The sequence below is a fragment of the Manihot esculenta genome, chromosome 12, assembly GCF_001659605.2.
Source record: "Manihot esculenta cultivar AM560-2 chromosome 12, M.esculenta_v8, whole genome shotgun sequence".
Taxonomy (NCBI): Eukaryota; Viridiplantae; Streptophyta; class Magnoliopsida; order Malpighiales; family Euphorbiaceae; genus Manihot; species Manihot esculenta.
Window position 1 is genome coordinate 11,877,708 of NC_035172.2, and position 21,142 is coordinate 11,898,849.

The following is a 21,142-nucleotide window of genomic DNA, read 5'->3' on the forward strand; positions in this document are numbered from 1 at the left end:
TCTAATTGATTCTGCCGGATCTTAAATTATCATAGAAGAAAAAACACTCTTAAATATACATTATCGGGCAAAAATATCTACATCCCTCTAAAAAAAATCATAGAAGCAAAAAAGGCATCCTTTACTCGAGAACAGAGGAGCCGAAGTTAATAGTATTTATCCTTTTGTCTCACTCGTCTTTCTCCCCATATAAATAAATGACCATGAGTAAAATAATATAAGATAAAGCTTTTATATATAATTTTTGTCTTAAGAAAATAATACGTGCAGCATAGGGTCGTTATTAAAGGTAAAAACTAGGTTGAAAAACTAAGACACATTGTGCATAATTTAAAAAGGTTCTCATTCGACTGTTGAGCCCAGACTTCTGGGCTTTTGGCCCTTTTCCCATTGGCTGCTTGCATTGCTGACTCGAGGGAAGTCTACTTCAAGTCTTCAACAGTCCACGGTAACTGCTTTAGCAAAACCTCTGTTTTTATAGCACTTACCCATCTCAAGCTCTGTAATTATTGCTCGCGACACTCGTTTCAAGCCGTAGCCGAGAGAGGTTGTGTTTCTTTTCCAGTGAGTGCTTAAACGACCTTTCTTTTTTCCTTATATATATAGATTCTTACTCTCTTCGATGTTTTAATTTTTAAATTTCTCAACTTATGGCGTTCCTTTTTCTCGCTTGGATATTTTTAATTTAAAGAAAAAAAAATATTACTAGGTGTTATTTGGTTATTTTAATTTTCGAATTATCTTGTATTCTTTGATTTTCCCATTTTTGGGGATGTATAATTTTTGTTTTATATTCTAAAATGTTCGATTTCTTTTGGTAGTATTCTTCTTGTATATGCAATTCGGGTAATAACGATCGTTCTTGCTGTTTGGCTACTGGTAATTATATATATGTATCTGATGTTGTTCTTTCCTCATCATACCGTAACTGATGCTTTTAAAGATTTCCTAATTCTGTAAAGGTGAGTTCCTAGCATTTAATATTGCTATATGTTAGGTGATTCTTTTCTTTTCCTTTTTTTTCAGTCACCCAATAGTATATTTTTGCATTTTTTTCAAGTTTTCATATTTCTTGATTAGAAATTTTTGTGCAGTTTCAATGATAGAGTGATGTTAAAAGTGAAACCTTCAGGAAGAGGTAAAGGAAGTTTTCTGTTATGCACTTGGAAACTTCAGATCTGCTAAGTGAAGCTGTTGAATTCATAACTTCAACATGCTGTGATGGGTAAGGAAGACTTATCACAATCCATCAATTGTGAAGTTGGTGGTGCAAGTCACTCACTTTCTAAGAGTCAAGACTCGGGGGATTATACACGTTATAGTCTAGACAAAGAGACAGGTGCAGCAACTTGTCGGGTGTGCCAATGTACGGAATCTGACAAAAGTGGAGATGCTGTTTTGGGATTTTTGGGCATCATTATTCCATTGAAAGAGTCTTGTGAAAGTGGTGGAGCAATAAAGCTGCAAAGCAAAGAAGTGTCCATACACTCTGAAAACAATGAGTTCCATAGCAAACACGCGGGAAGAGAATTTGGATACGTGGAGTTTGTTAGCCCACAGGGAGAGGTTTTCATTTGTCGTACAGATCTGGAAATGGGTTCGTGTCACCAGCAAGACTCATTAATTGAACTTGGTTGCTCTTGCAAAAATGATCTTGCTCTTGTACACTATGCTTGCGCGCTAAAATGGTTTGTTAATCATGGATCCACTATTTGTGAAATCTGTGGATGTGTAGCAAAAAATATCAGAATGGTGGATTTTAAAAAGGTTTTGGTTTCATTGAAGGAATATGAAGCATTAAGGGAAAGGACTGCCACTGGTGATCCCAATCCTGCTCGAGTGCAGACAAGTTTAGGTGTGGATCCTGATGCTGTTGCTGCTATTAGGAGGCAACAGCTAAGTGAGATTTCAATGTGGTTTAGCCCACACAATAATAGTGATCACAATAATTCTAGTTTAGTTTCACAGGTTGTTTCTGAACAACCTTTGAATACTGTTATCGAAGATACTGTCCCTCCTGAGAATCTTGCAACCAAATGGGCTGTGGAAGGTACTGGGATTTTGCTTGCTACTGGGCTGCTTACTGTTACTTTAGCATGGCTCATTGCTCCCCGCGTAGGAAAGGTATGCTGGTGTCACTACTGCTGCTTTTATTGTTGATGTACATCTTCAATTGTTGATAAAAAATTCTTAAGTTCCATTTTCAGTTCAATCTGCATTTGCTTTGATCAAGAAAATTGCGTAAAGGGCCTAGTGCCGATTTTTCCATCAACATGAGAAGCAATAAAAGTGATAATAATTGCAACACAAGGCCCCTTAACTTTTATAAAAGCAACTTGCATGCATTGGGTTGCTTGTAAGTAACAGCTATGTTACTAGCAATTTTCTTCTTTATAGTCTATTGTTGTAGACTTTTTTCTAATATTTGACTTATTTTAGGATTAGATGGCTAAGTATTTGATTTATTTTTGGATTAGATTGTTTTATCCTTTTTTTTAAGATTAGATTGCTTTATTTTTTATCTCTTTGTTTTCTTATTCCTTAGGACTTCTATTTCGGTAGAAAACACAATTCCCTATATATATATGTATATAATACTGGAAGATCAAAAATAAAATAAATAGAATTTTGTTGTCTATTGAGATTGAGAGTTCTCTCACAAATCAAAACGCTGAGGCTATAAGATTCCTTCCAACGAATCTTCATCCTTTCATCACCATAGGTTCTTATTGAAAGGGAAAGAATACTAACAAAGGAAAATCTTCCATTATAGGGGGGATTATTATATTCTTAGACATTTGACAAGATCCTTTTTTCGGGAATATAACAAAATTGGTAAAGCAAGACATCATGAGAGATCAAAATAATCTAAAATCCTATATCAAACTCTCTGAAGAACGTTACCAACAATAATGTCAGGAATAGAAAGAGATTCAAGGATTTCTTAAGGCCATAGCTAAGCAATTAACTTTGGCTCAAAAGGTTGCACAGAGGTACAACCAAGAGCCTAAAATGGGAACAAGTAGTAGCAGCCAATCAAATTTTCCAAAGAAAATTGAAGATTGGGTTGATGCTAGACCTGTAACTAACTACAGTAGTACGCTCTATACTAAGCTGGACTTTCCTACTTATGGTAGCACAAAGGACCCATTGGGGTGGTTGAACAGTTGTGATCAGTTTTTCCATAATCAAGGAATAGCAAAGGTCGACAAAGTCTCACGACATTTCATTTGATTGGAGAGGCTCAATTATGGATTTTCAAACTAGAATAGGAAGAACCAGGAATAACTTAGGACACTTTTAAAAATTATAGGCTTAATTGAATTACACAAATTTTAGGCTTTGTTAGCAAGAGTACACTCAATTGCAGGAGCACAACAAGTGGAGATATTCATAGCTGGATTAACTGAATTAATCAGAATGAATGTGAAACTTCAAAATCCACCCAATCTTGCAACGGCCATGAGCTTAGCAAGAACCTTCAAAAAAAGACAGACTTTGATGCAAAATGGAGTTGTAGGAAATTTTTCACCATCTTGGGTGGGGAATAAACAGTATGCACCTTTATTATCCACTTTACTACAAAACCAAAGCACCAATACTATAGCAGTGTCCATAGTTAGTCACAACAATAGCACTCAGGGCTCTATGGTAAAGAGATTGACTAAAGGCAAAATGACAGGTAGACGTGCGAAGGGGCTGTGTTACAACTGTGGTGAAAGTTATACTGCGGGTCATCAATGTAAGATGCTATTTTGGTTACAAGTTGATGATTGGGGTGATCCAAGTGAAAGTACACTGTGACTAAAGAAGCAATTGAGGGGTTTTAATTCAATGGATCTTTGAGCTTGAGGACAAGCTCTTTGTCCAGAGGGGGAGTGATATTATGGAATGTTTTTTAGTATTTGATTTTTTTTAGGATTCGGTCGCTAAGTATTTGATTTATTTTAGGATTAGGTTGCTTTATCCTTTATTTTAGGATTAGATTGCTTTATCTTATCTTTTTGTTTTCTTATTCCTTAGGACTCCTATCTGAGTAGAATTGTGTTAAAACAGTAACACTATTCCCTATATATATTGCTGGAAAATCAGAGATAAAATAGGCAGATTAATTTCAATTAAATTGAGATTTGAACACTCTCTTAAACGAGTTCAAAAAGTCAGAGCTCCTTTCATTGAGCTCACAACAATAACAATTGGGCAAGGGAAGAATCAAGGAAAATCAATGGCTTCCTTAGACACTGACTTGCGACTCGATCCGTATCTAGGGGATATAACAATATCCTTTCCTAATTCAAGGCAATCTCTTATCTTAGAAAAGCAAGAAGTAGAATGGCATAATAGATTAATTATAGGACTGAAATACTGTTCTATGGCTTTAGTTATGTTGACCAATATAGAAGATTCCTAATTAGGAGGATTCAGGTCTTTCATATTCTAATTAGGCTTAATTATAGGAATTTTATTATTATTATAAATATTTTTAATTTAGGTTGATTCTTTGTGTATAATACTCAAATCTTGTAAATATCAATTCAATTGGAACAGAATAAAAAAATTCCTTCAAAATTCTTCATGGCATCAGAATCTTCCCATGTTGGGCCTTATGTAAATGTGTCACGCTCCAGTATAGTCCTGAGCATGAGGGGGTGTTTTGAATCCTACATCGGTTTGGGATAGGAGTAATGTGCTCCTTATAAGGGCCTTACCTTCCCCTTGAGTTAGCTTTTGGAGGCGAGTTAGGCCTAACCCAAATTTAACATGGTATCAGAGCTTTGCCGACATTATTTGGTATAAGGTCAATTGACATTGCCCATATCAGGAGAATACCCATTGGATTTTCGGCCTTTTCCCAGCGACGTGTCTCCGTTCTGACCATGCGCGTGATCTCATGTGCCACCACAGTCTCGGCGTCATTTTCACGCTCCGGCACGTAGGTCCTTCTTTGGTGCCCTTTTTCGGAACCTCCCCTTCACGTTGCGCCTTTGACCAGTACAGTCCCATGCCTTTTCACCTCCGCCTCTCCAGTGAACAGTAGTTCTTTACCTGTTTTGAAAAAAAAGGGTTTTTTCTTGTTCTTAAAAGGGCAGACAAGAAAGTGACTAATATGGAAAATGTAAGGGCTTTTGATAATGCTTTCGTTTCTTCTATTGATTTTGCTCCACGGATTATTGATTTTAGCGCAAATAGACATATGACAGGCTCCTCTAAAGGTTTTCTTAATTATTTTTCATGTCTACAAAAGGATACTATCAAAATAGCCGAGGGTTCCTTCACTCCTGTCTCTAGAACCGGTTCTATTGTTTGTACTCCAAATATCAAACTATCATCTGTTCTTCATGTTTCTTGTTTCCCTCTTAATCTTTTATCTATTAGTGCTCTCACCAAAGGATTTATAAAATTGAATATTTTCTTAAGCATTGTGTTATTCAGGACCTTCAAACTGGAAAGAGGATTGGCAATGGTAGACTGCACGACGGCTTATATTTGTTGGAGGAGAATCTGAGTTTGAATTCACTCCAACTCTTTTTGGAAGAAATCGGGATGTCAACCAGAAAATCATATTGTGGCATTGACGGTTAGGATACCCATCCTTCTTTGTTTTATAGAAACTTTATCATAATTTATTTTCCAAGACTCACTGTGGTTTTTTAGTTTGTGAGTATGCTAAGCATATGAGAACAATAGGAGTACAATCCCTTTTGTGACCATCCTTTCTGACGTTTGGAGACCTACTCAAATGGTGTCACCATCTAGTAATTGTTAGTTTGTTACTTTTATTGATTGTTGCACTCGCATGACTTAAGTTTATCTGATAAAGGCAAAGAGTAATGTGGTTTCTTGGTTTCTTGCTTTCAATCTTTTTACAAGATGATTTATACTCAATTTGATACCAAGAGAAAAGTTTTGAGAACTGATAATGGTACAGAGTACATGGATGGTCGTTTTTCTGCTTATCTGGAGTCTAATGATATTTTGCATCAAACTAGTTGTCCTTACACTAGTGCTTAAAATAATGTTGCTGAAAGAAAAAATAGGCACCGTTGGAAGTGGCCCGATCTCTCCTTTTCACTATGAACCTTCCAAAAACCTATTGGGAAGATGCAGTCTTAGTCGCAGCTTATCTATTTAATAGAATGCCTCTCAAAGTTCTTGCCTTTAAAAGCCCTTTAGAGGTACTACAAAGGAAAAATGTTTATACTTTTTCACCAAAACTGTTTAGATGCACGTGTTTTATTCATACTAGAACAGGTGGGAAGCTCCATCCGAGGGCTCTTAAATGTGTGTTTGTTGGGTACTCTTTCACAGAGAAGGGTTACAAATATTACCACCCTCCATCTAAAAAATATTTTGTCAGTATGGATGTTACATTTAGAGAGATTGAACCTTATTTAATACTACTTCATCACCTCTTCAGGAGAGAAGAATGATAGAGAAGAGATGATTCCTAGTCCTATAACTCTATAGCGTTTTACTCTAGAGGAGACTATTATATAGCGGAGACTATTGGTGATCATAAAAAGATTTGGATAGACCAGATTTAAGGAGTTACTCAAAAAGAGATGCAACAGAAGCAGAAAAAGCCATTGCCTACTTAGCATCATGAATCTTCCTCTTCTCTTCTCTTCTCCATTTGGTGAGTCATTTCTAAACTTTGAGTCCATTGATGATATAAATAAACCAATTGCTCAAAAAAAGGAGTTAGGTCTTGCACAAAGTACTCTATTTCTAATTTGCTCTCATGATTTTTTGTTTCTATCCTATAGAGCCTTTGCCCTGTCTATTTCGTCTGTGTCTATTCCACAGGATTGGAAGAAAACTCTCAAAGATTCTAATTGGAAGGGAGCAATGACTGAAGAAATGAAAGCCTTAGCTAAAAATGAGACCTCAGAGTTGATATCTCTTCCACTTGGAAAAAAATCAGGTGGCTGCAAATGGATGTGCACTGTGAAACACAAAACTGATGGATCAATTGAAAGATTCCAGGTCAGATTAGTTGCTAAGGGCTACATAGATTCACCAGGAGACATTTGCCCTCTGTTGCCAAAATAAATTCAATCAGAGTATTGTTATCTTGCGCTGTCAATCTTGATTGGGACCTATAATAATTTGATGTGAAGAATGCATTCATCCACGGAGACTTAGAGGAGGAAGTGTATATGGAAATCCCTTCTGGATTTACTTATGAAAAAACACAAGAAAAGGTGTGTAGGCTAAAGAAGGTTTTGTATGAGTGGAAGCAGTTACCCAGAGCTTGGTTCGATTGATTTAGTAGAGCTATGATTTTTTTTAGCTATCAAGAGAGTAATGCTGACCATACCCTATTTATTAATCGCAAGGGTAAAATTATTCTTCTCATAGTCTATGTTGATGACATAGTAATGACAGTGGATGACATTGAAGAGATGACTCGGCCAAAGAAACTTTTGGTTCAGGAGTTTGAAATTAAAGATCTAGGAAAACTTTAATATTTCTTTGGCATCGAGGTTGCCAAATCAAAGAAGGGAATATTTATTTCTCAGAGAAAATACATTCTTGATCTTTTGGAAGAAACTGATATGTTAGGCTGCAAAACAACAAAAACTCCAATTGAGAGCAATCACAAGCTACAAGTTGTGAGTCGTGAATCAGTGGATTTGGCAGATATCAAAGGTTGGTAGGCAGACTGATTTATCTTTCGCATACTCAACTAGACATAGCATATGCAGTCAGTTTAGTCCGTGAGTTTATGCATGATCATTGTGAGTCTCACATGCAAGCTGTTTTTCGCATTTTGCAATACTTGAAGTTTGCTTCTGAAAAAGGTCTCCTATTCTCTAAACAAGATCATCTCTGTATACATGCATTTATGGATGCAGATTGGATTGGATTCCTTGATAATAGGAGGTCGACTAGTGATTATTGCACACTTGTGGGAGGAAACCTTATCACTTGGAGAATATAGAGTGATGACATAAGGTATTTGTGAACTCCTATGGTTGCAGAGATTGTTGAAGGAATTGAAATTGTTTGAGAGGGACAAACTCCTCTTGTACTGTGACAACAAAGCTGCCATCAGTATAGGTCACAATCTGGTTCAACATGACCGAACAAAGTATATAGAGATTGATCTGACATTTCATTAAAGAGAAGTTAATAAATGGTATCTTGAGATTAGATTATGTAACTTCCGATAAACAGCTAGCTGATTTGTTTATCAAAGGGCTAGTAACAAGGCCTATCACACTTTGGTTTGCAAGTTGGGCATGCGTGATATCTGTGCGCCAATTTGAGGGGGAGTATTGACCAATATAGAAGGTTCTTAATTAGGAGGATTCAGGTCTTTAGGATTTTAATTAGACTTGATTACAAGACTTGATTATAGGGATTTTATTCTTATTGTAAATATTCCTAATTTAGGTTGATTTTTTGTGTATAAATACTCAAATCTTGTAAAGATCAATTCAATTGGAATGGAATAAAAAATTCCTCCCAAAATTTTTCAAGTTAATTGTTAACTTTAATGTATAAAACAACTTTTTTCCAGAGTTGAGATAATAAATGAAGTTGGTTTGTTGACATGGTGCTTTTGAGACTCCAAAACGAGAAAACTAGCAAAGGAAAGACAATAGGAGCAAAAACTTATGGAACTTGGCACAACTCATGCCCTAGGGTGTATTACAGTAGATTAACACACGCCCACAGGCATATCTTAAGCAACTGATGGAGTTTAGGGAGAAACCAGGGCATGATGTGAAATAGGGAGTGTTTCTCTTGGGACAACAATTTCAACAACTCCAAAAACATGCTAAACAAATCTCCAAGTGGCTCCCTTGAAGTCTGAATGTAATCTAGCTTCTTTTCGAAGAGTTTGACTTTTAGTTTCCAAATTAGTTTCTCTTGCTTTCCTATCTCACTTGGATTTGTCCTTTAAGAATAGATTGGCCAATTGTGGCAATGGTTCTACAACTACCTTTTAGGAGCCACTCCCACAGTTTGATCCTCTTAAAGGGATAGTGACCCCAGATAGGACTAAGAGGGTGTTTGGCCAAGCTTATAAGTTGGTCAAACCAGCTTATAACTCTAAAACTTAGTTGATCTGATTGATTATGATTTCCTTTGGCTTTCAATAGAGCAATGATGATCATACTCTATTTATTAGACATCACAAGAGTAAAATTACTCTTATCATAGTCTATGTTGATGACATAGTAATGATAGGGGATAACACTGAAAAGATAACTCAGCTGAAAAAGCTTTTGGTTCAAGAGTTCGAAATTTAAGATCTAGGAAAACTTTAATATTTCCTAGAAATTGAGATTGATAGATCAAAAAAGGGAATTTTTATTTCTCAGAAGAAATACATTCTAGATTTTTTGAAAGAAACTGGTATGTTAGGCTGCAAACCAGTAGAAAATTCCATTGAGAGCAATCATAAGTTACAAGTAGGGATTGGTGAATCAGTGGATATTGGTAGATATTAGAGGTTGCCTTGGTAGGCAGATTGATTTATCTTTTGCATACTCTATCAAACATAGCATATGCAGTTAGATTAGTTAGTCAGTTTATGCATGATCCTCGCGAGTCTTCTATTCTCTAAACACGGTTATCTCCGCATATACGCATTCACAGATGCAGATTGAGCTAGATCTCTTGATGATAGGAGGTCGACTAATGGTTATTGCATCCTTGTGGGAGGAAACCTTATCATTTAGAGAAGCAAAAAGCAAAGTGTTGCTCGATCAAGTGCTGAAGCGAAAAATAGAGATGGCACAAGGTGTTTGTGAACTCCTATGGTTGCAGAGATTGTTCGAGGAATTAAAATTGTTGGAGAGGGATAAACTGCTCTTGTATTGTAATAACAAAGTTGCCATCAGTCTAGCTCACAATCTAGTTCAACACGACCGAACAAAGCACATAGAGATTGATCGATACTTTACTAGAGAGAAGTTAATAAATGGTGTCTTGAGATTAGATCATGTGACTTCCAATGAACAGTTAGTTGATGTGTTTATCAAAGGCTCAGCAACAAGACTTATTTCATCTTGGTTTGTAATTTGGGCATGTGTAATATCTATGCACTAACTTGAGAGGGAGTGTTGAGTAACATAAAAGGTTTCAATTAGGATAATTGAGATATTTGAGATCCTAATTAGGCTTGATTATTAGGGATTTTATTTTTATTATAAATATTTCTAAATTAGGTTGATTCTTTGTGTGTATTTTCTCAAAATTTATAAAAATCAATTCAATTGGAATAAAATTAAAAATTTTTTCCAAAATTCTTCAGAAGGTAGACCTGCAAGGAAACTCGGTGATTACAACCATTTACTCTTGTTGAGCCTATTCAGTTTTATATCTGGGTTAAATGGCATCAAAACATGAAGCTTTTCATAAGCCTTTTTAAAATCCATAAAGTAGTGAGGGTCCTATCATGTTTTTCAGCCCAATGAAATGTTTTTTACACCTTATAAATGCGAGAAATATTCCTTTTACCTGAATAAAAAAACTCTAAATAATCCATCAATTCCTTATTAAATTCACAGTGATTAGGAATAATCAGACATCATCCCTCATCCAAGCTTGTCTTGTATTATTAGTTGGAAGATCCTTGGTGGGATGATCATCTATTTTGATACTCTGTAAATATATCCGAACTATCTTATTCCAATCCAAATAATTAGAGCCATCCAATTTGTGATCTGTAATTTTAGTTATCATAGTAATCACATTGGCTACCACATTCTTACTTTCAGCCATTCTTTAAAATTACCCAAATGAGTAAACTTAAGTAAAAAAGTTAGCTAAACACAAGTAGATCAAGGAGAGAACGAAAACTAGAATAGCAAACAGTAACACATTTTACTACTAAATAGTAACAGGTTAGGACCCATCATCCAATATCAAATCACCTCCACAAATCACCCAAAATGTAATACAAACCACAGAAATGGAGAGAAGACTTTGAGGCAATGCCGGCTGGAGGAGCAACAACAACAGTTGGACACACGTCCACGTGCTCGCGAGTGGTTCAGTGGCAAAAACTAGATCTGGCGTGTCAGGCACACTCGCTGCTCAGATGGTGACCAAACTTTCAGGGCAATATTGTGGTACCTCCAACATTGTTCCTAGGTGGGCAGTAAGATCCAAATGTCATTCTATAAGGGTGACCCAAAATCACAATGACAAAAGGTGCCCTAAGTCTCCAAAAGGAAAAAGAAAAAAAACATATTTTCTTTTCTACAAGGCTCTAATACTATGTAGAGCATGTAATTCCGATGTATTTCAAATATAAAGAGCATTACATCTTTATATATAAAAGTTACAATAGAAAAAGGAAAGAGAATTCTTAAAATCAAGTCTAAGATTGGGTCTAGAATCAAGCCTAATGAATATATAATATCTACTATATCTATGCATATTCTATTTCCTATAACAACTAGCAATCCCAACACTTTGCTCCTTTGGCCTTTATAAATCTTTGAGTGTTTTTAACTCTTCCTAAGCCAGATCCCAGGCTCCTTACCATCAAAAAGCACAAGATCAATGTTAGGCAAAGGCGTGGAGTTATTCCTATTAGCTATTGAAGAAAAGACAGTTACCTGTTCCTTCTATGGCACACTTGGGAATTCTTTTGGAGTGGCAGAATCCTTGTGTTTCCATTCCCTTCTTGAGAACCAGAAGCTTCATCATTCTCCTCACAACCTCCTTTGCATTTCTTCGTCAAGAATCCATTTATTAGGAATCGCACCTCATCAAGGAGGAGCTTTCTATTATCCTCCATTTTCTGCCTCACCTTAGATCTAATTTACGATATGATTTCTCCCATTGCCCTGTCAATGTAACCTTGGAAATTTGGACTCTGCTCCTTAATTTATCCACTCAAATAGTTCTTGACTCACTACCACACTCGTCATATGTGACACCTACTAGAAAGAATGGATGCAAAGCCCACCAAATGAAAGAGCTTTTATACCAATATGTTAGTAGTAGCCGCCCTTGGACTAGGGTTCGTACTAAAGAGTAAAAGGGATTAATAGAAGGAGAGAGAATAATCTAGATGAGAAAGGGAGAGAGAGAATAGAAGAGAATGTTGAGACAAAATAGTTGATTTGCTATTAGAATTCTTGAATGCCTTTGCTGTTACAGGTATTCTTTACTTATAGAATTCCGATACAATAACTGTTATCTCAAACAGGTCTACATCTTCAGCTGCTAACTTCTTCCCCTTCAATTACTATCTTCTAGATCCAACATCTCTGCTTTTCCACGTCTTCTACTGACATATTTTAAACGGAGTAATGCTAATGTTCCACTGTGGGATAAAATTGTGACATGCAAGTCTTACATCTGCTCTTCTTATTTCATTGCAAGGTGAAGCAATAAAGTGAGATCCCAAGATGCGACTCTTAGTAATTTTGTTAAAGGTTAATTTGTTTGTTTGTTTTAAGTTGCTTTTTTATGACTGTGTACAACATGCTACTCAACTTATTTACTTGCACTTGTATGTTTTATTTGTCTGTTTTCATTTTTGTGTTCAGAAAACTGCAAAAAGTGGCCTTCACATTCTCCTTGGAGGCATTTGTGCTTTAACAGTTGTGATCTTCTTTCGATTTGTAAGTAATTTTATTCACCTCTTAAGTTGTCTTGTATATGTTAAATCAATTCAAATGCATGCAAATGCTTAGTTGTGTTAAATCAAAATACCTTAGGATCATGGTTTTAAATTGTGCCCGCGTTTGCGATCGCGAGTAATAGAAACAGGCCTGTAACAGTTGTAATGTAACGGTTGGCGCTAAACAAATTTTTCAAAACAATTTACAAAGTTCATAAATGAAATGATATTGATTAGATTTAATTCAGAACAATGTATACAAATGCATAATAAACATAAATACATCAAGGGAAAATTACTTTTTAGTCCCTGAGGTATAGCGTAATTAACATATTCGTCCCTCTATTTTTAGAACCCAACGCTTTCGTCCCTGAGGTTTAATTCCGTCAAAATTAGAGGTCCCTCCGTCAAAAATGCCGTTAGTGATAGGAAAAATGACCGAATTACCCTTTCTAGAACTCAATACTTTAGTCCCTGAAATTTAATTCCTACAAATTTATAGGTCCCTCTCTCAAAGAATTGAAGGAAAAAATACATTTTTGTCCCTAATATATTACATAATTAACATATTTGTCCCTCTATTTTTTTGAATTCAACATTTTAGTCCCTAAAGTTTAATTTCGTCAAAATTCAAGGAAGAAAATCTCAAACTCAATCTCCATAAACAAATAAAAATTTTAATAAATTTAAGATTCAAATTCAGCAAAAATAATAAAAATCAAAATATATAAAATTTAAATTATTAAAAATAAAAAGTTAAAACTCAATATAAATATTTTTTGTGATGCTGTTCGTCATCGATCACTGCTCGTCATTTTAAAAATTCATTAAAATGTCTCTGATATTTTAAAAAATTTACTAGTTAGTCTTTCCGTTAATTTTAGTCGTTAAGTGTTATAAAAAAAAATCTAAAATTTCCATGATATGGAGTGACTAATTAGTAAATTTTTTAATAATTTGAGGGACTAATTAATTTTTTTTTCTAAACTATAGGGACTAAATAGTAAAATATTTAGCGATAAAATTAACTTTTTAAAATGTTAGGGACATTTTAATATATTTTTCAAAATTGAAGGACTAAGTAGCGAGTTTTTCCATACTATAGGGACTAAATAGTATTTTTTTCATTTTATTATTGATAAGGGTATTTTTGGGATTATATTTATTCTCTTTCCTTTGACCAGGTGAAAATTATTGACTTAACAGAAATTTTTAACGGAGGGACCTTAAATTTTGACGGAATTAAACCTCAGGGACGAAAGTGTTGGGTTCTAAAAATAGAGGGACGAATCCGTTAATTACGCTATACCTCAGGGACTAAAAAGTAATTTTCCCATACATCAAATATAGATTATTTAACTTAATTTCAACATCATATAATTTAAAATAAGAAAAATCAACATAATCTTTATAGATCGAGTAAACTAATAGCTCAAAGTACAATTTTAATTCAAAACTAACACTTTAATCCACAAAAATTTAAAAAAAAAAAAGCGAAAAGACAACATAAAATATATAAATTTAACCAACTTTTTAGAATAAAGAACCTTGGAAATACATTAGTTTATGATGGATCTAAGTTTATATGAGAAATATGCAGGGAAAATTGAAATTTGAAAGAGAAATGTAAGAGAAAACTTAAAAAATATTGCCTTTAAAGCTGCTGAAAAGTGTAGAAACCAATGAAAATGAGAATAGAGGGCAAAAGAGAAAGGATATAAAAGAATTTCAGTTACTGGTAATGGCCGTTACGGTTACTTTAGGTCAGTAACGGCCTTTACGCCTGCAAATTAGGGGGGGCCATTGTATAACAGGGTAACAGGTAACGGCCTCCCAAAACCCATTACATAACGGTTGCTACGTAACATGTTGGCCGTTTTTGAAAACCATGCTTAGGATATGTGCGATAGAAAATTTAGCACTTTTGAAGATAGTGAGCATATTGTCATTGTTTGATGTAAGAGACTTGCACTAGAAGTGGAAGTGGTATAAAGGAAATCGGAATGTTGGTTGATTAAGTCATTTGACAAATTCAGAGGCACGGGGGGAGAGGTATAATTCATGCTGTTATTATAACAAGAAAGGTAGTGATTCCTTATTTACAAGAAAATAGCTGAACCAAAAGAATGATATGGTAATTTGATGTGATTGACTTATCAAGAGCGCTCTTTCTAAAATGGCTTATGGTATACCAATTTTGGCTGATATAATGCCATCTATCCTTGAAAAGGCACAATTTCTCTTTTACTACTGAATCATCTAGGTGGTCCATTACATATTCTGTTGGTCAATATGAATAGATCACTAAAAGACCAATTTGATATTTTCTAGTACAGTTTATGTGTTCTAGTTGTCATTGTGGAACGCGGTTGGAACAACTGTTACAACTTGTTTTAATAAAGGTGTATTAGTCGAAATAGCTAGCCAAAGAGGGGGAAAGAAAAAGAATGGGAAAGGAGGAGCATCAGAGTATGTTGATAGCCAAAGTAAAACTTAGTTAATCACCGCTAACCTGTAAAATCTAGGTAACGTTGTGTTCATTGAGGCATATAGGTCACAAGGAAATACTTGTTTCGTTAAAGAAATGTGTATCTATAGGTTAAATAGATTTTTCTAGCATCGTAATGAGCTTACTTTTTTTAGGGATTTAACAGTGTTTTCAGTTGAGATTCAGATTGATTTGATGGATTAATTAATTTATTTCCCTCTTTCTTATTATCTTGAAGACATTGTAGTTAAAGAATTTTGAGAATGCTGAGCATTATTGCTTTACTCTATAATTTATAGACAATATACTATCCAATTTATACGCATAGAATTGAATCTAATTTGGAAGGTTTATACAAAAGGCAATAAATCAATTATATACAATTTAGGAGCTAGTAATTTGCTTAATTAGTTAATGTTCCCTCTCAAATTGGTATATAGAATGACACATGCCTAACTTACAAACCAAGGTGTGACAAGTCCTCTTATTAAACCTTTTAGAAAACACCTTAGCCATTTACTTATCAGAAGTTACATGAGCTAAGTTTAAGGCACCATTTATTAACTTTTCTTTAATGAAGTGCCGATTAATTTCTATATTCTTTGTTCGATCATGTTGAATTGGATTTTAAGTTATAGTAACTTTGTTATCACAGTACAAGAGCACTTTGTCATTTCCTAACAATTTTAGTTCCTTCAATAATCTTTGCATCTACAAAAGTTTATAGACTCCTTGAGCCATAGCTCTATACTTAGCTTCGACATCAGATCGAACAACACTTTACTTCTTGCTTCTCTTGCTTCTCTAAGTGACAAAATTTCCTCAAGTTCAGTATCTAAAGGTTGACCTGCTATCATTTGTACCTTTAGCCTAATCTGCACCTATAAAGGCAAAATTCTGTTTGGAGGTGACAATGTTAGGAGAGGAGAATGTTTTCTGGGTCAAGCTTTAGACATCACAAGATTGCAAAAAATAGCTTCCATGTGAGGCTCATGGAATCATGCATCAACTGATTACATATGCAATGTTTGGTCTAATGTGTGTGAGATAAATTAGTCTCCCTATCAAATAAAGAATCAATGGTCAATTATGTGCTCCAAAAAGGTGATTTGTCCTGACTTACTATTTCTTGCTTATAGCTTGTAATTGTTCTCAATAGAAGATTCTGTTAATGTGCAATCCAACATACCAAACTCTTTCAAAAGATTCAGAATATATTTCCTCTAAAAAAAAAGATTCCCTTATTTATTTGGCAATCCCAATTTTTCAAGAAATACTAAAGATTTTCTAGATCTTTGATCTCAAATTTATGAGCTAGAAACTTCTTCAATTGTGCTTTCTCTTCTTTGTCATCCTTCTTTGTCATCTCTCGTCATTACAATATTGTCAACATAAACTTTAAGAAGAGTGATCTTACTCATATGATGTTTGATATATAAGATACGAGTAGAATTGCTCTGTTGATTGCAAAAAAGGTAAAAAAAAAAGAGAGATTTTGCTAAATCTATTGAACCATACTTTGAGAGACTGTTTTAGTCCATATAGGACCATTTTTAGTCTACACACTTTCTTATATTTTTTTCATAAGCAAATTTAGGAGAAATCTCCATATACACACCTTTAAATCTCTTGTTAATCCAATCTGGCCTTAATCTTTCAATTAAACTATCAGCTTGGTATTTCATAGTAAACAACTTTTTGCAACCTATTAGTTTCTTTCCAAGTGGAAGAAAGACTAGCTCCTAGGTTATTTTTAACCAAAACTTTTATTTTTTCAATCATTACTCCTTTTCACTTATAATAACTAAAACCTTCTCTTCAATCCTGTAGAATAGAAATAAAAGAAATGGACAAGGTAAAGACTCTTAAGGAAGGAGACAAGAAATTATAAGAGACAAGAAACTATAAGAGACAAAGTCAGAAATGAATTGTTTAGTACAAAATTTGACACCTTACATTTATCTAAATCATCAGTGGGCTCAAGTGTTAAAAGAAAACTCAACAAAAGAGTAATATTCTTAACACTGAGTAGGTTACACAGTAGCTTTTTTATGTCCTGTCTCTTCTTGAGTATCTCTTTAAATTCGGTTTATCCAACCGCCAACTTTCTCCTGTTGATCAACATGATTGTTAAAGGCTCAAGGTGCACAAAAGGGTCCTGGAGCCTAGGCCCAAAGCGTAGGTACGTGCCTGAGCGAAACAAGGCACAAAAATAATAAATAATAAAGAAATAAATATGAATAATTATTAAAATTAAAGAAATACAAGATAATTATTTAAGTTTATCTGCTTTCATAATTATGGAATTTTCAACTTTGATGATATAATAAAATTTGTAATTACAAATTGTATTTATTTACATGTAATTTTTCTTTAATATTTATAAATATTATAATAATAATTTAAATTCAACAAGAAATTATATAAATTTAATACTGTATAATAGTATGCAATTTCATTTGATAAGATAATGGCATCAACAAGGAATTTTTTTTGTATAAAAGTAATTCCAAATACCTAAAGTTTTTATCACATTAAAAAAATGAATTATACTCAATTTTTAATATTAAAGAAAAGCATGAAATAAAAACATGCACGAGGATTTGAGATTTCCACTAGATGAAAAAGCAATTGGCCTGTAGGAGAACACAAAGTAAGTACATGTTTTTTTTCCTCCTTTATTCTTCACGTTTGCTCCTCCTTCCTCTTTCTTCTTTTCCTTCTTTTCTTTACTGGGCCTGGGAGTGGCTATATCTGCATTTAGAGTGGGGAAAAAGCCAGCCATCTCTAAATAGAGTACTTGGATTGCCAAGGCAAGCCTAGGCGCAAGGGGCAATTGCGTGTGCCTTGATATGCCTTTGAATCAGAGCCCGCCTGGGGACGCCTTGACCTTTGAGCCTCGTGTGCCTGGAGCCTTAGGCGCGCCTTTAACAACTACGCTGATAAAAAATTTTCCCCTATCTATTAGAACTCTCCTCCAGAGTAAATCTTGAGTTAACATTAGCTTGGTATCACTCTTATCTCTTATTGTTCTTCCATCGAAGAGGTGATTAGCAACATGTTTAGATATAGGGAAAGTTGGAGGAAAATAACTTTGAAATGAGATTTTCCTTTATTTGGGAAGTGAAGGAAAATAAGGGAGGGAGGGAGGGAAAATAAAACTTATTTTACTTTGGTTATTTTCTCTCCAAAATTCAATTTGGAAAGAAAATAAAGGGAAAACATCATTTCAATTTAAAGTTACATTCATACCCTGTAATTTTTTTAATTTTATATAGAAATAAAGGATAGATTAGTAATTTCAATAAAACAATATTTTTTTTCACTCCTTTTTTCTTTTTGAACAAGGGAAAATAAGCTTATTTTTCTTTTCCCTCCTTTTATTTTCTATCTATCCAAACATGAAGAAGGAAAATAAAGAATAGAAAATAAAAACTAGTTTCCTCCTATTATTTTCCTTCCTCCCCTTTAAATTATCCAAACATAGTATATGTGGTATTGAAGTAAAAGTTCAGTTTCTTTAAAGATAACATTCATACCGTCAATATTTCTTAGATGGAGGATGAGAACATCTATGACCCGTCTGCTTAGGAGAATATCCAACAAACACATTAAGAGCTGTTGGATCTAGTTTTCTAGCAGTTTTAATATGAACAAAACAAACACACCTAAACATATTTGATGGAAATAAGTATTGTTTTGTTGTAGAACTTCTAATGGACTTTTAAAGTTTGAGAGTTTTCAATGTCATCTTATTAATAAGACATTGACCAAATAAGATAATTTTACGCATCGAGATTGATATGCAGTGAAGAATTGTTAGAACTAGTGGTGGAAACAAGGAAACGGTACAACAGAAACAATGGTTGCTCTAACCAAACACCAAATGGAGCACAAAACAAAGACAGCAGGTGGAAAAAGAGCTAGCGCATCTAACAATGGTGACAAAATAAGCAAACTCTGACAAAAAATGATGTCATTGTGGGACAAGGTGAGGCACGTGTGATGTATGTGCTCGGAGAATGATCACTGGAGTTGGAGGAAGGGCCAGAGAGGTGACTGCAACACTTTTGAGGGTGGCGATGGGAAAAAATAAAGGCCCTAGGTGGGGGAGTACCAAAACAGAAAGCCTAGAGTTTTAAGAATTTAAAAGTTAAATTGGAACCCTAAATCTGACTGTAGCTCTAATACTATGAAGAATTTTGAGAATAGTAAGCTTTATTGCTGTACTCTATAATTTATAGACAATGTACTATCCAATTCATACACAAAGAATTGAATCTAGTTTGGAAGGTTTATACAAAAGGCAATAAATGAATTCCCTACTATTTAAGGGTTAGAAATCAGCCTCCTAGAAATATGCTTAATTGGAACCCTAAATCTGACTGTAGCTCTAATACTATGAAGGTTTATGCTTAATTACTATCTAGTTAGGAAGGTTTTTTGCACCATGCTCTTTAAACGATGGAGTGATACTTCGCTTTGGATTCTCTTTATGCTTTTACTTGCATTGATTAAAGACCAAAAGTTTACAATATCATAGCTTTTAATTTTTGCAATTTTTATTCGAACTACCAAAGGTAGTTGCAAATTTTATCTATTTTTTCCTAACCAATTCTTCAACTCCATTGTTTGATTGATCTACGGTTAGTCACAATGATCCAACCACTCCACTAGCGTCAATATTTCGAAACATTATTTTGACATTTGTGGTACCTCAAAATTCTTATCCATTTGGCTAGATTTGGTTGTTTTGTTCACTCACTATGTCTCCTCATCACTGTTAAATCATGCAACTATTTTGATGTCTCCTGAATATTACAATGAAATTTTGGAGGTGCTAGTGCCTAGTGGTAATTAGTTGGACGGGTGAACCTCATGGGTGATGATCATAAACAGGTTAAAAAATGGAATTGAAGTTCTGTTTGGCAAAAAATTGAATACATGTTCAACGATTTTTTGTAATTTGGACAAAGTTGTCAAAATTACACTACAAGAAAACAAAAAAACAGCGATAGAAATTTACTGGTCTTTTTTTTTTTTGTAAATAGGATAGAGAACACCTATCAAATTATTGAAAAATGGGTTGCTACTATAAATTACTGACCACTTGAAATATCGATGATAAAATTATTGATCATCTATCGATGAAGGTTGTAGTTATATTTTGGTTTTATTGTAATGTTAGAAGTTACGGGTTAAATTGACTAAAGAGAAAATATGTGGTGAATAGTTTTGGTCTTTAGGCCTTCTTTTTATATATATCATTGTTTCCTTTGAAGTGAACCAAAATTTTACAAAGGGTTGAAAATGTGGGTTGGTCTTGCCTCACTCTTGTGACATGTTATGTTTTCACTCTGTATTCACAAGGGAGACAGTTGCGTCAGTTTTTGAATTGAGGGCTTGAGCGCTAGCCCTATAGGTGCCTGTAGTAGTAGGGGCCCCCTAGCCCGATTGTTGAAAACACTCTGCTTCAAAACCATGCACAATTCTCTCCTCCTGCAATTAGGCTCCGATTATTGATCCTCGAATATATGATTTTTTTTTTTTTTCTAATTATTTTATAACACTGCAGATTGTGCTGACTCGAATCAGATATGGACCTGCACGCTACTGGGCTATCTTATTTGTGTTCTGGTTTCTGGTATTTGGTATATGGGCTTCGCGAACCCATGGTGCCCATACAACCTAATTACTTTACTTTGTACATCATTATGTTATGTAAACTTAAGCTTGTGGTTTTTGTAGAGGAACAATATTCGGAACAAATTGTTTCTTTAAGGTTAACATTATTTTTTAGTTATTTGGCTCATTTGTTATCGGAAATCTCTACTGTTATGGTAATTTTTTTTTTCTCTGATTGTCAACTAGTTAAATTTGATAGAAATTATTTTTCACAGGTGACAAGCGACAAGAAGAAGACAGCTAACTGTGATTGTATTTTTAATTTAGTTCATTTTAATTTTTTTAAATTATTTCTAAGATATATATATATATATAAAGTGAAAAAGAGTAAACCTTGACATTGCTTAAAAATATCTTAGTTATAAAATTATTTT

At 34.2% G+C, this 21,142-nt stretch overlaps 1 protein-coding gene across 10 annotated transcripts; it reads left to right on the forward strand.

Moving 5' to 3' along the window:
- The first annotated feature begins 406 nt into the window (after positions 1-406).
- On the forward strand, positions 407-20,941 carry LOC110628088. 10 transcript variants are annotated; one of them, XM_021774557.2, is made up of 5 exons: positions 407-564; positions 1,095-2,124; positions 5,434-5,578; positions 12,522-12,596; positions 20,659-20,941. In XM_021774557.2, exons 2-5 carry the CDS (start codon positions 1,222-1,224, stop codon positions 20,829-20,831), a joined length of 1,296 nt encoding a protein of 431 aa, XP_021630249.1. In that variant the 5' UTR covers positions 407-564; positions 1,095-1,221; the 3' UTR covers positions 20,832-20,941. The 10 variants fall into 10 exon arrangements, with proteins under 10 accessions (XP_021630249.1, XP_021630252.1, XP_021630256.1 ...); XM_021774560.2 differs by lacking the exon at positions 20,659-20,941 and adding an exon at positions 18,893-19,429; XM_021774559.2 differs by having other exon boundaries at positions 413-547.
- Positions 20,942-21,142: the final 201 nt, after the last annotated feature.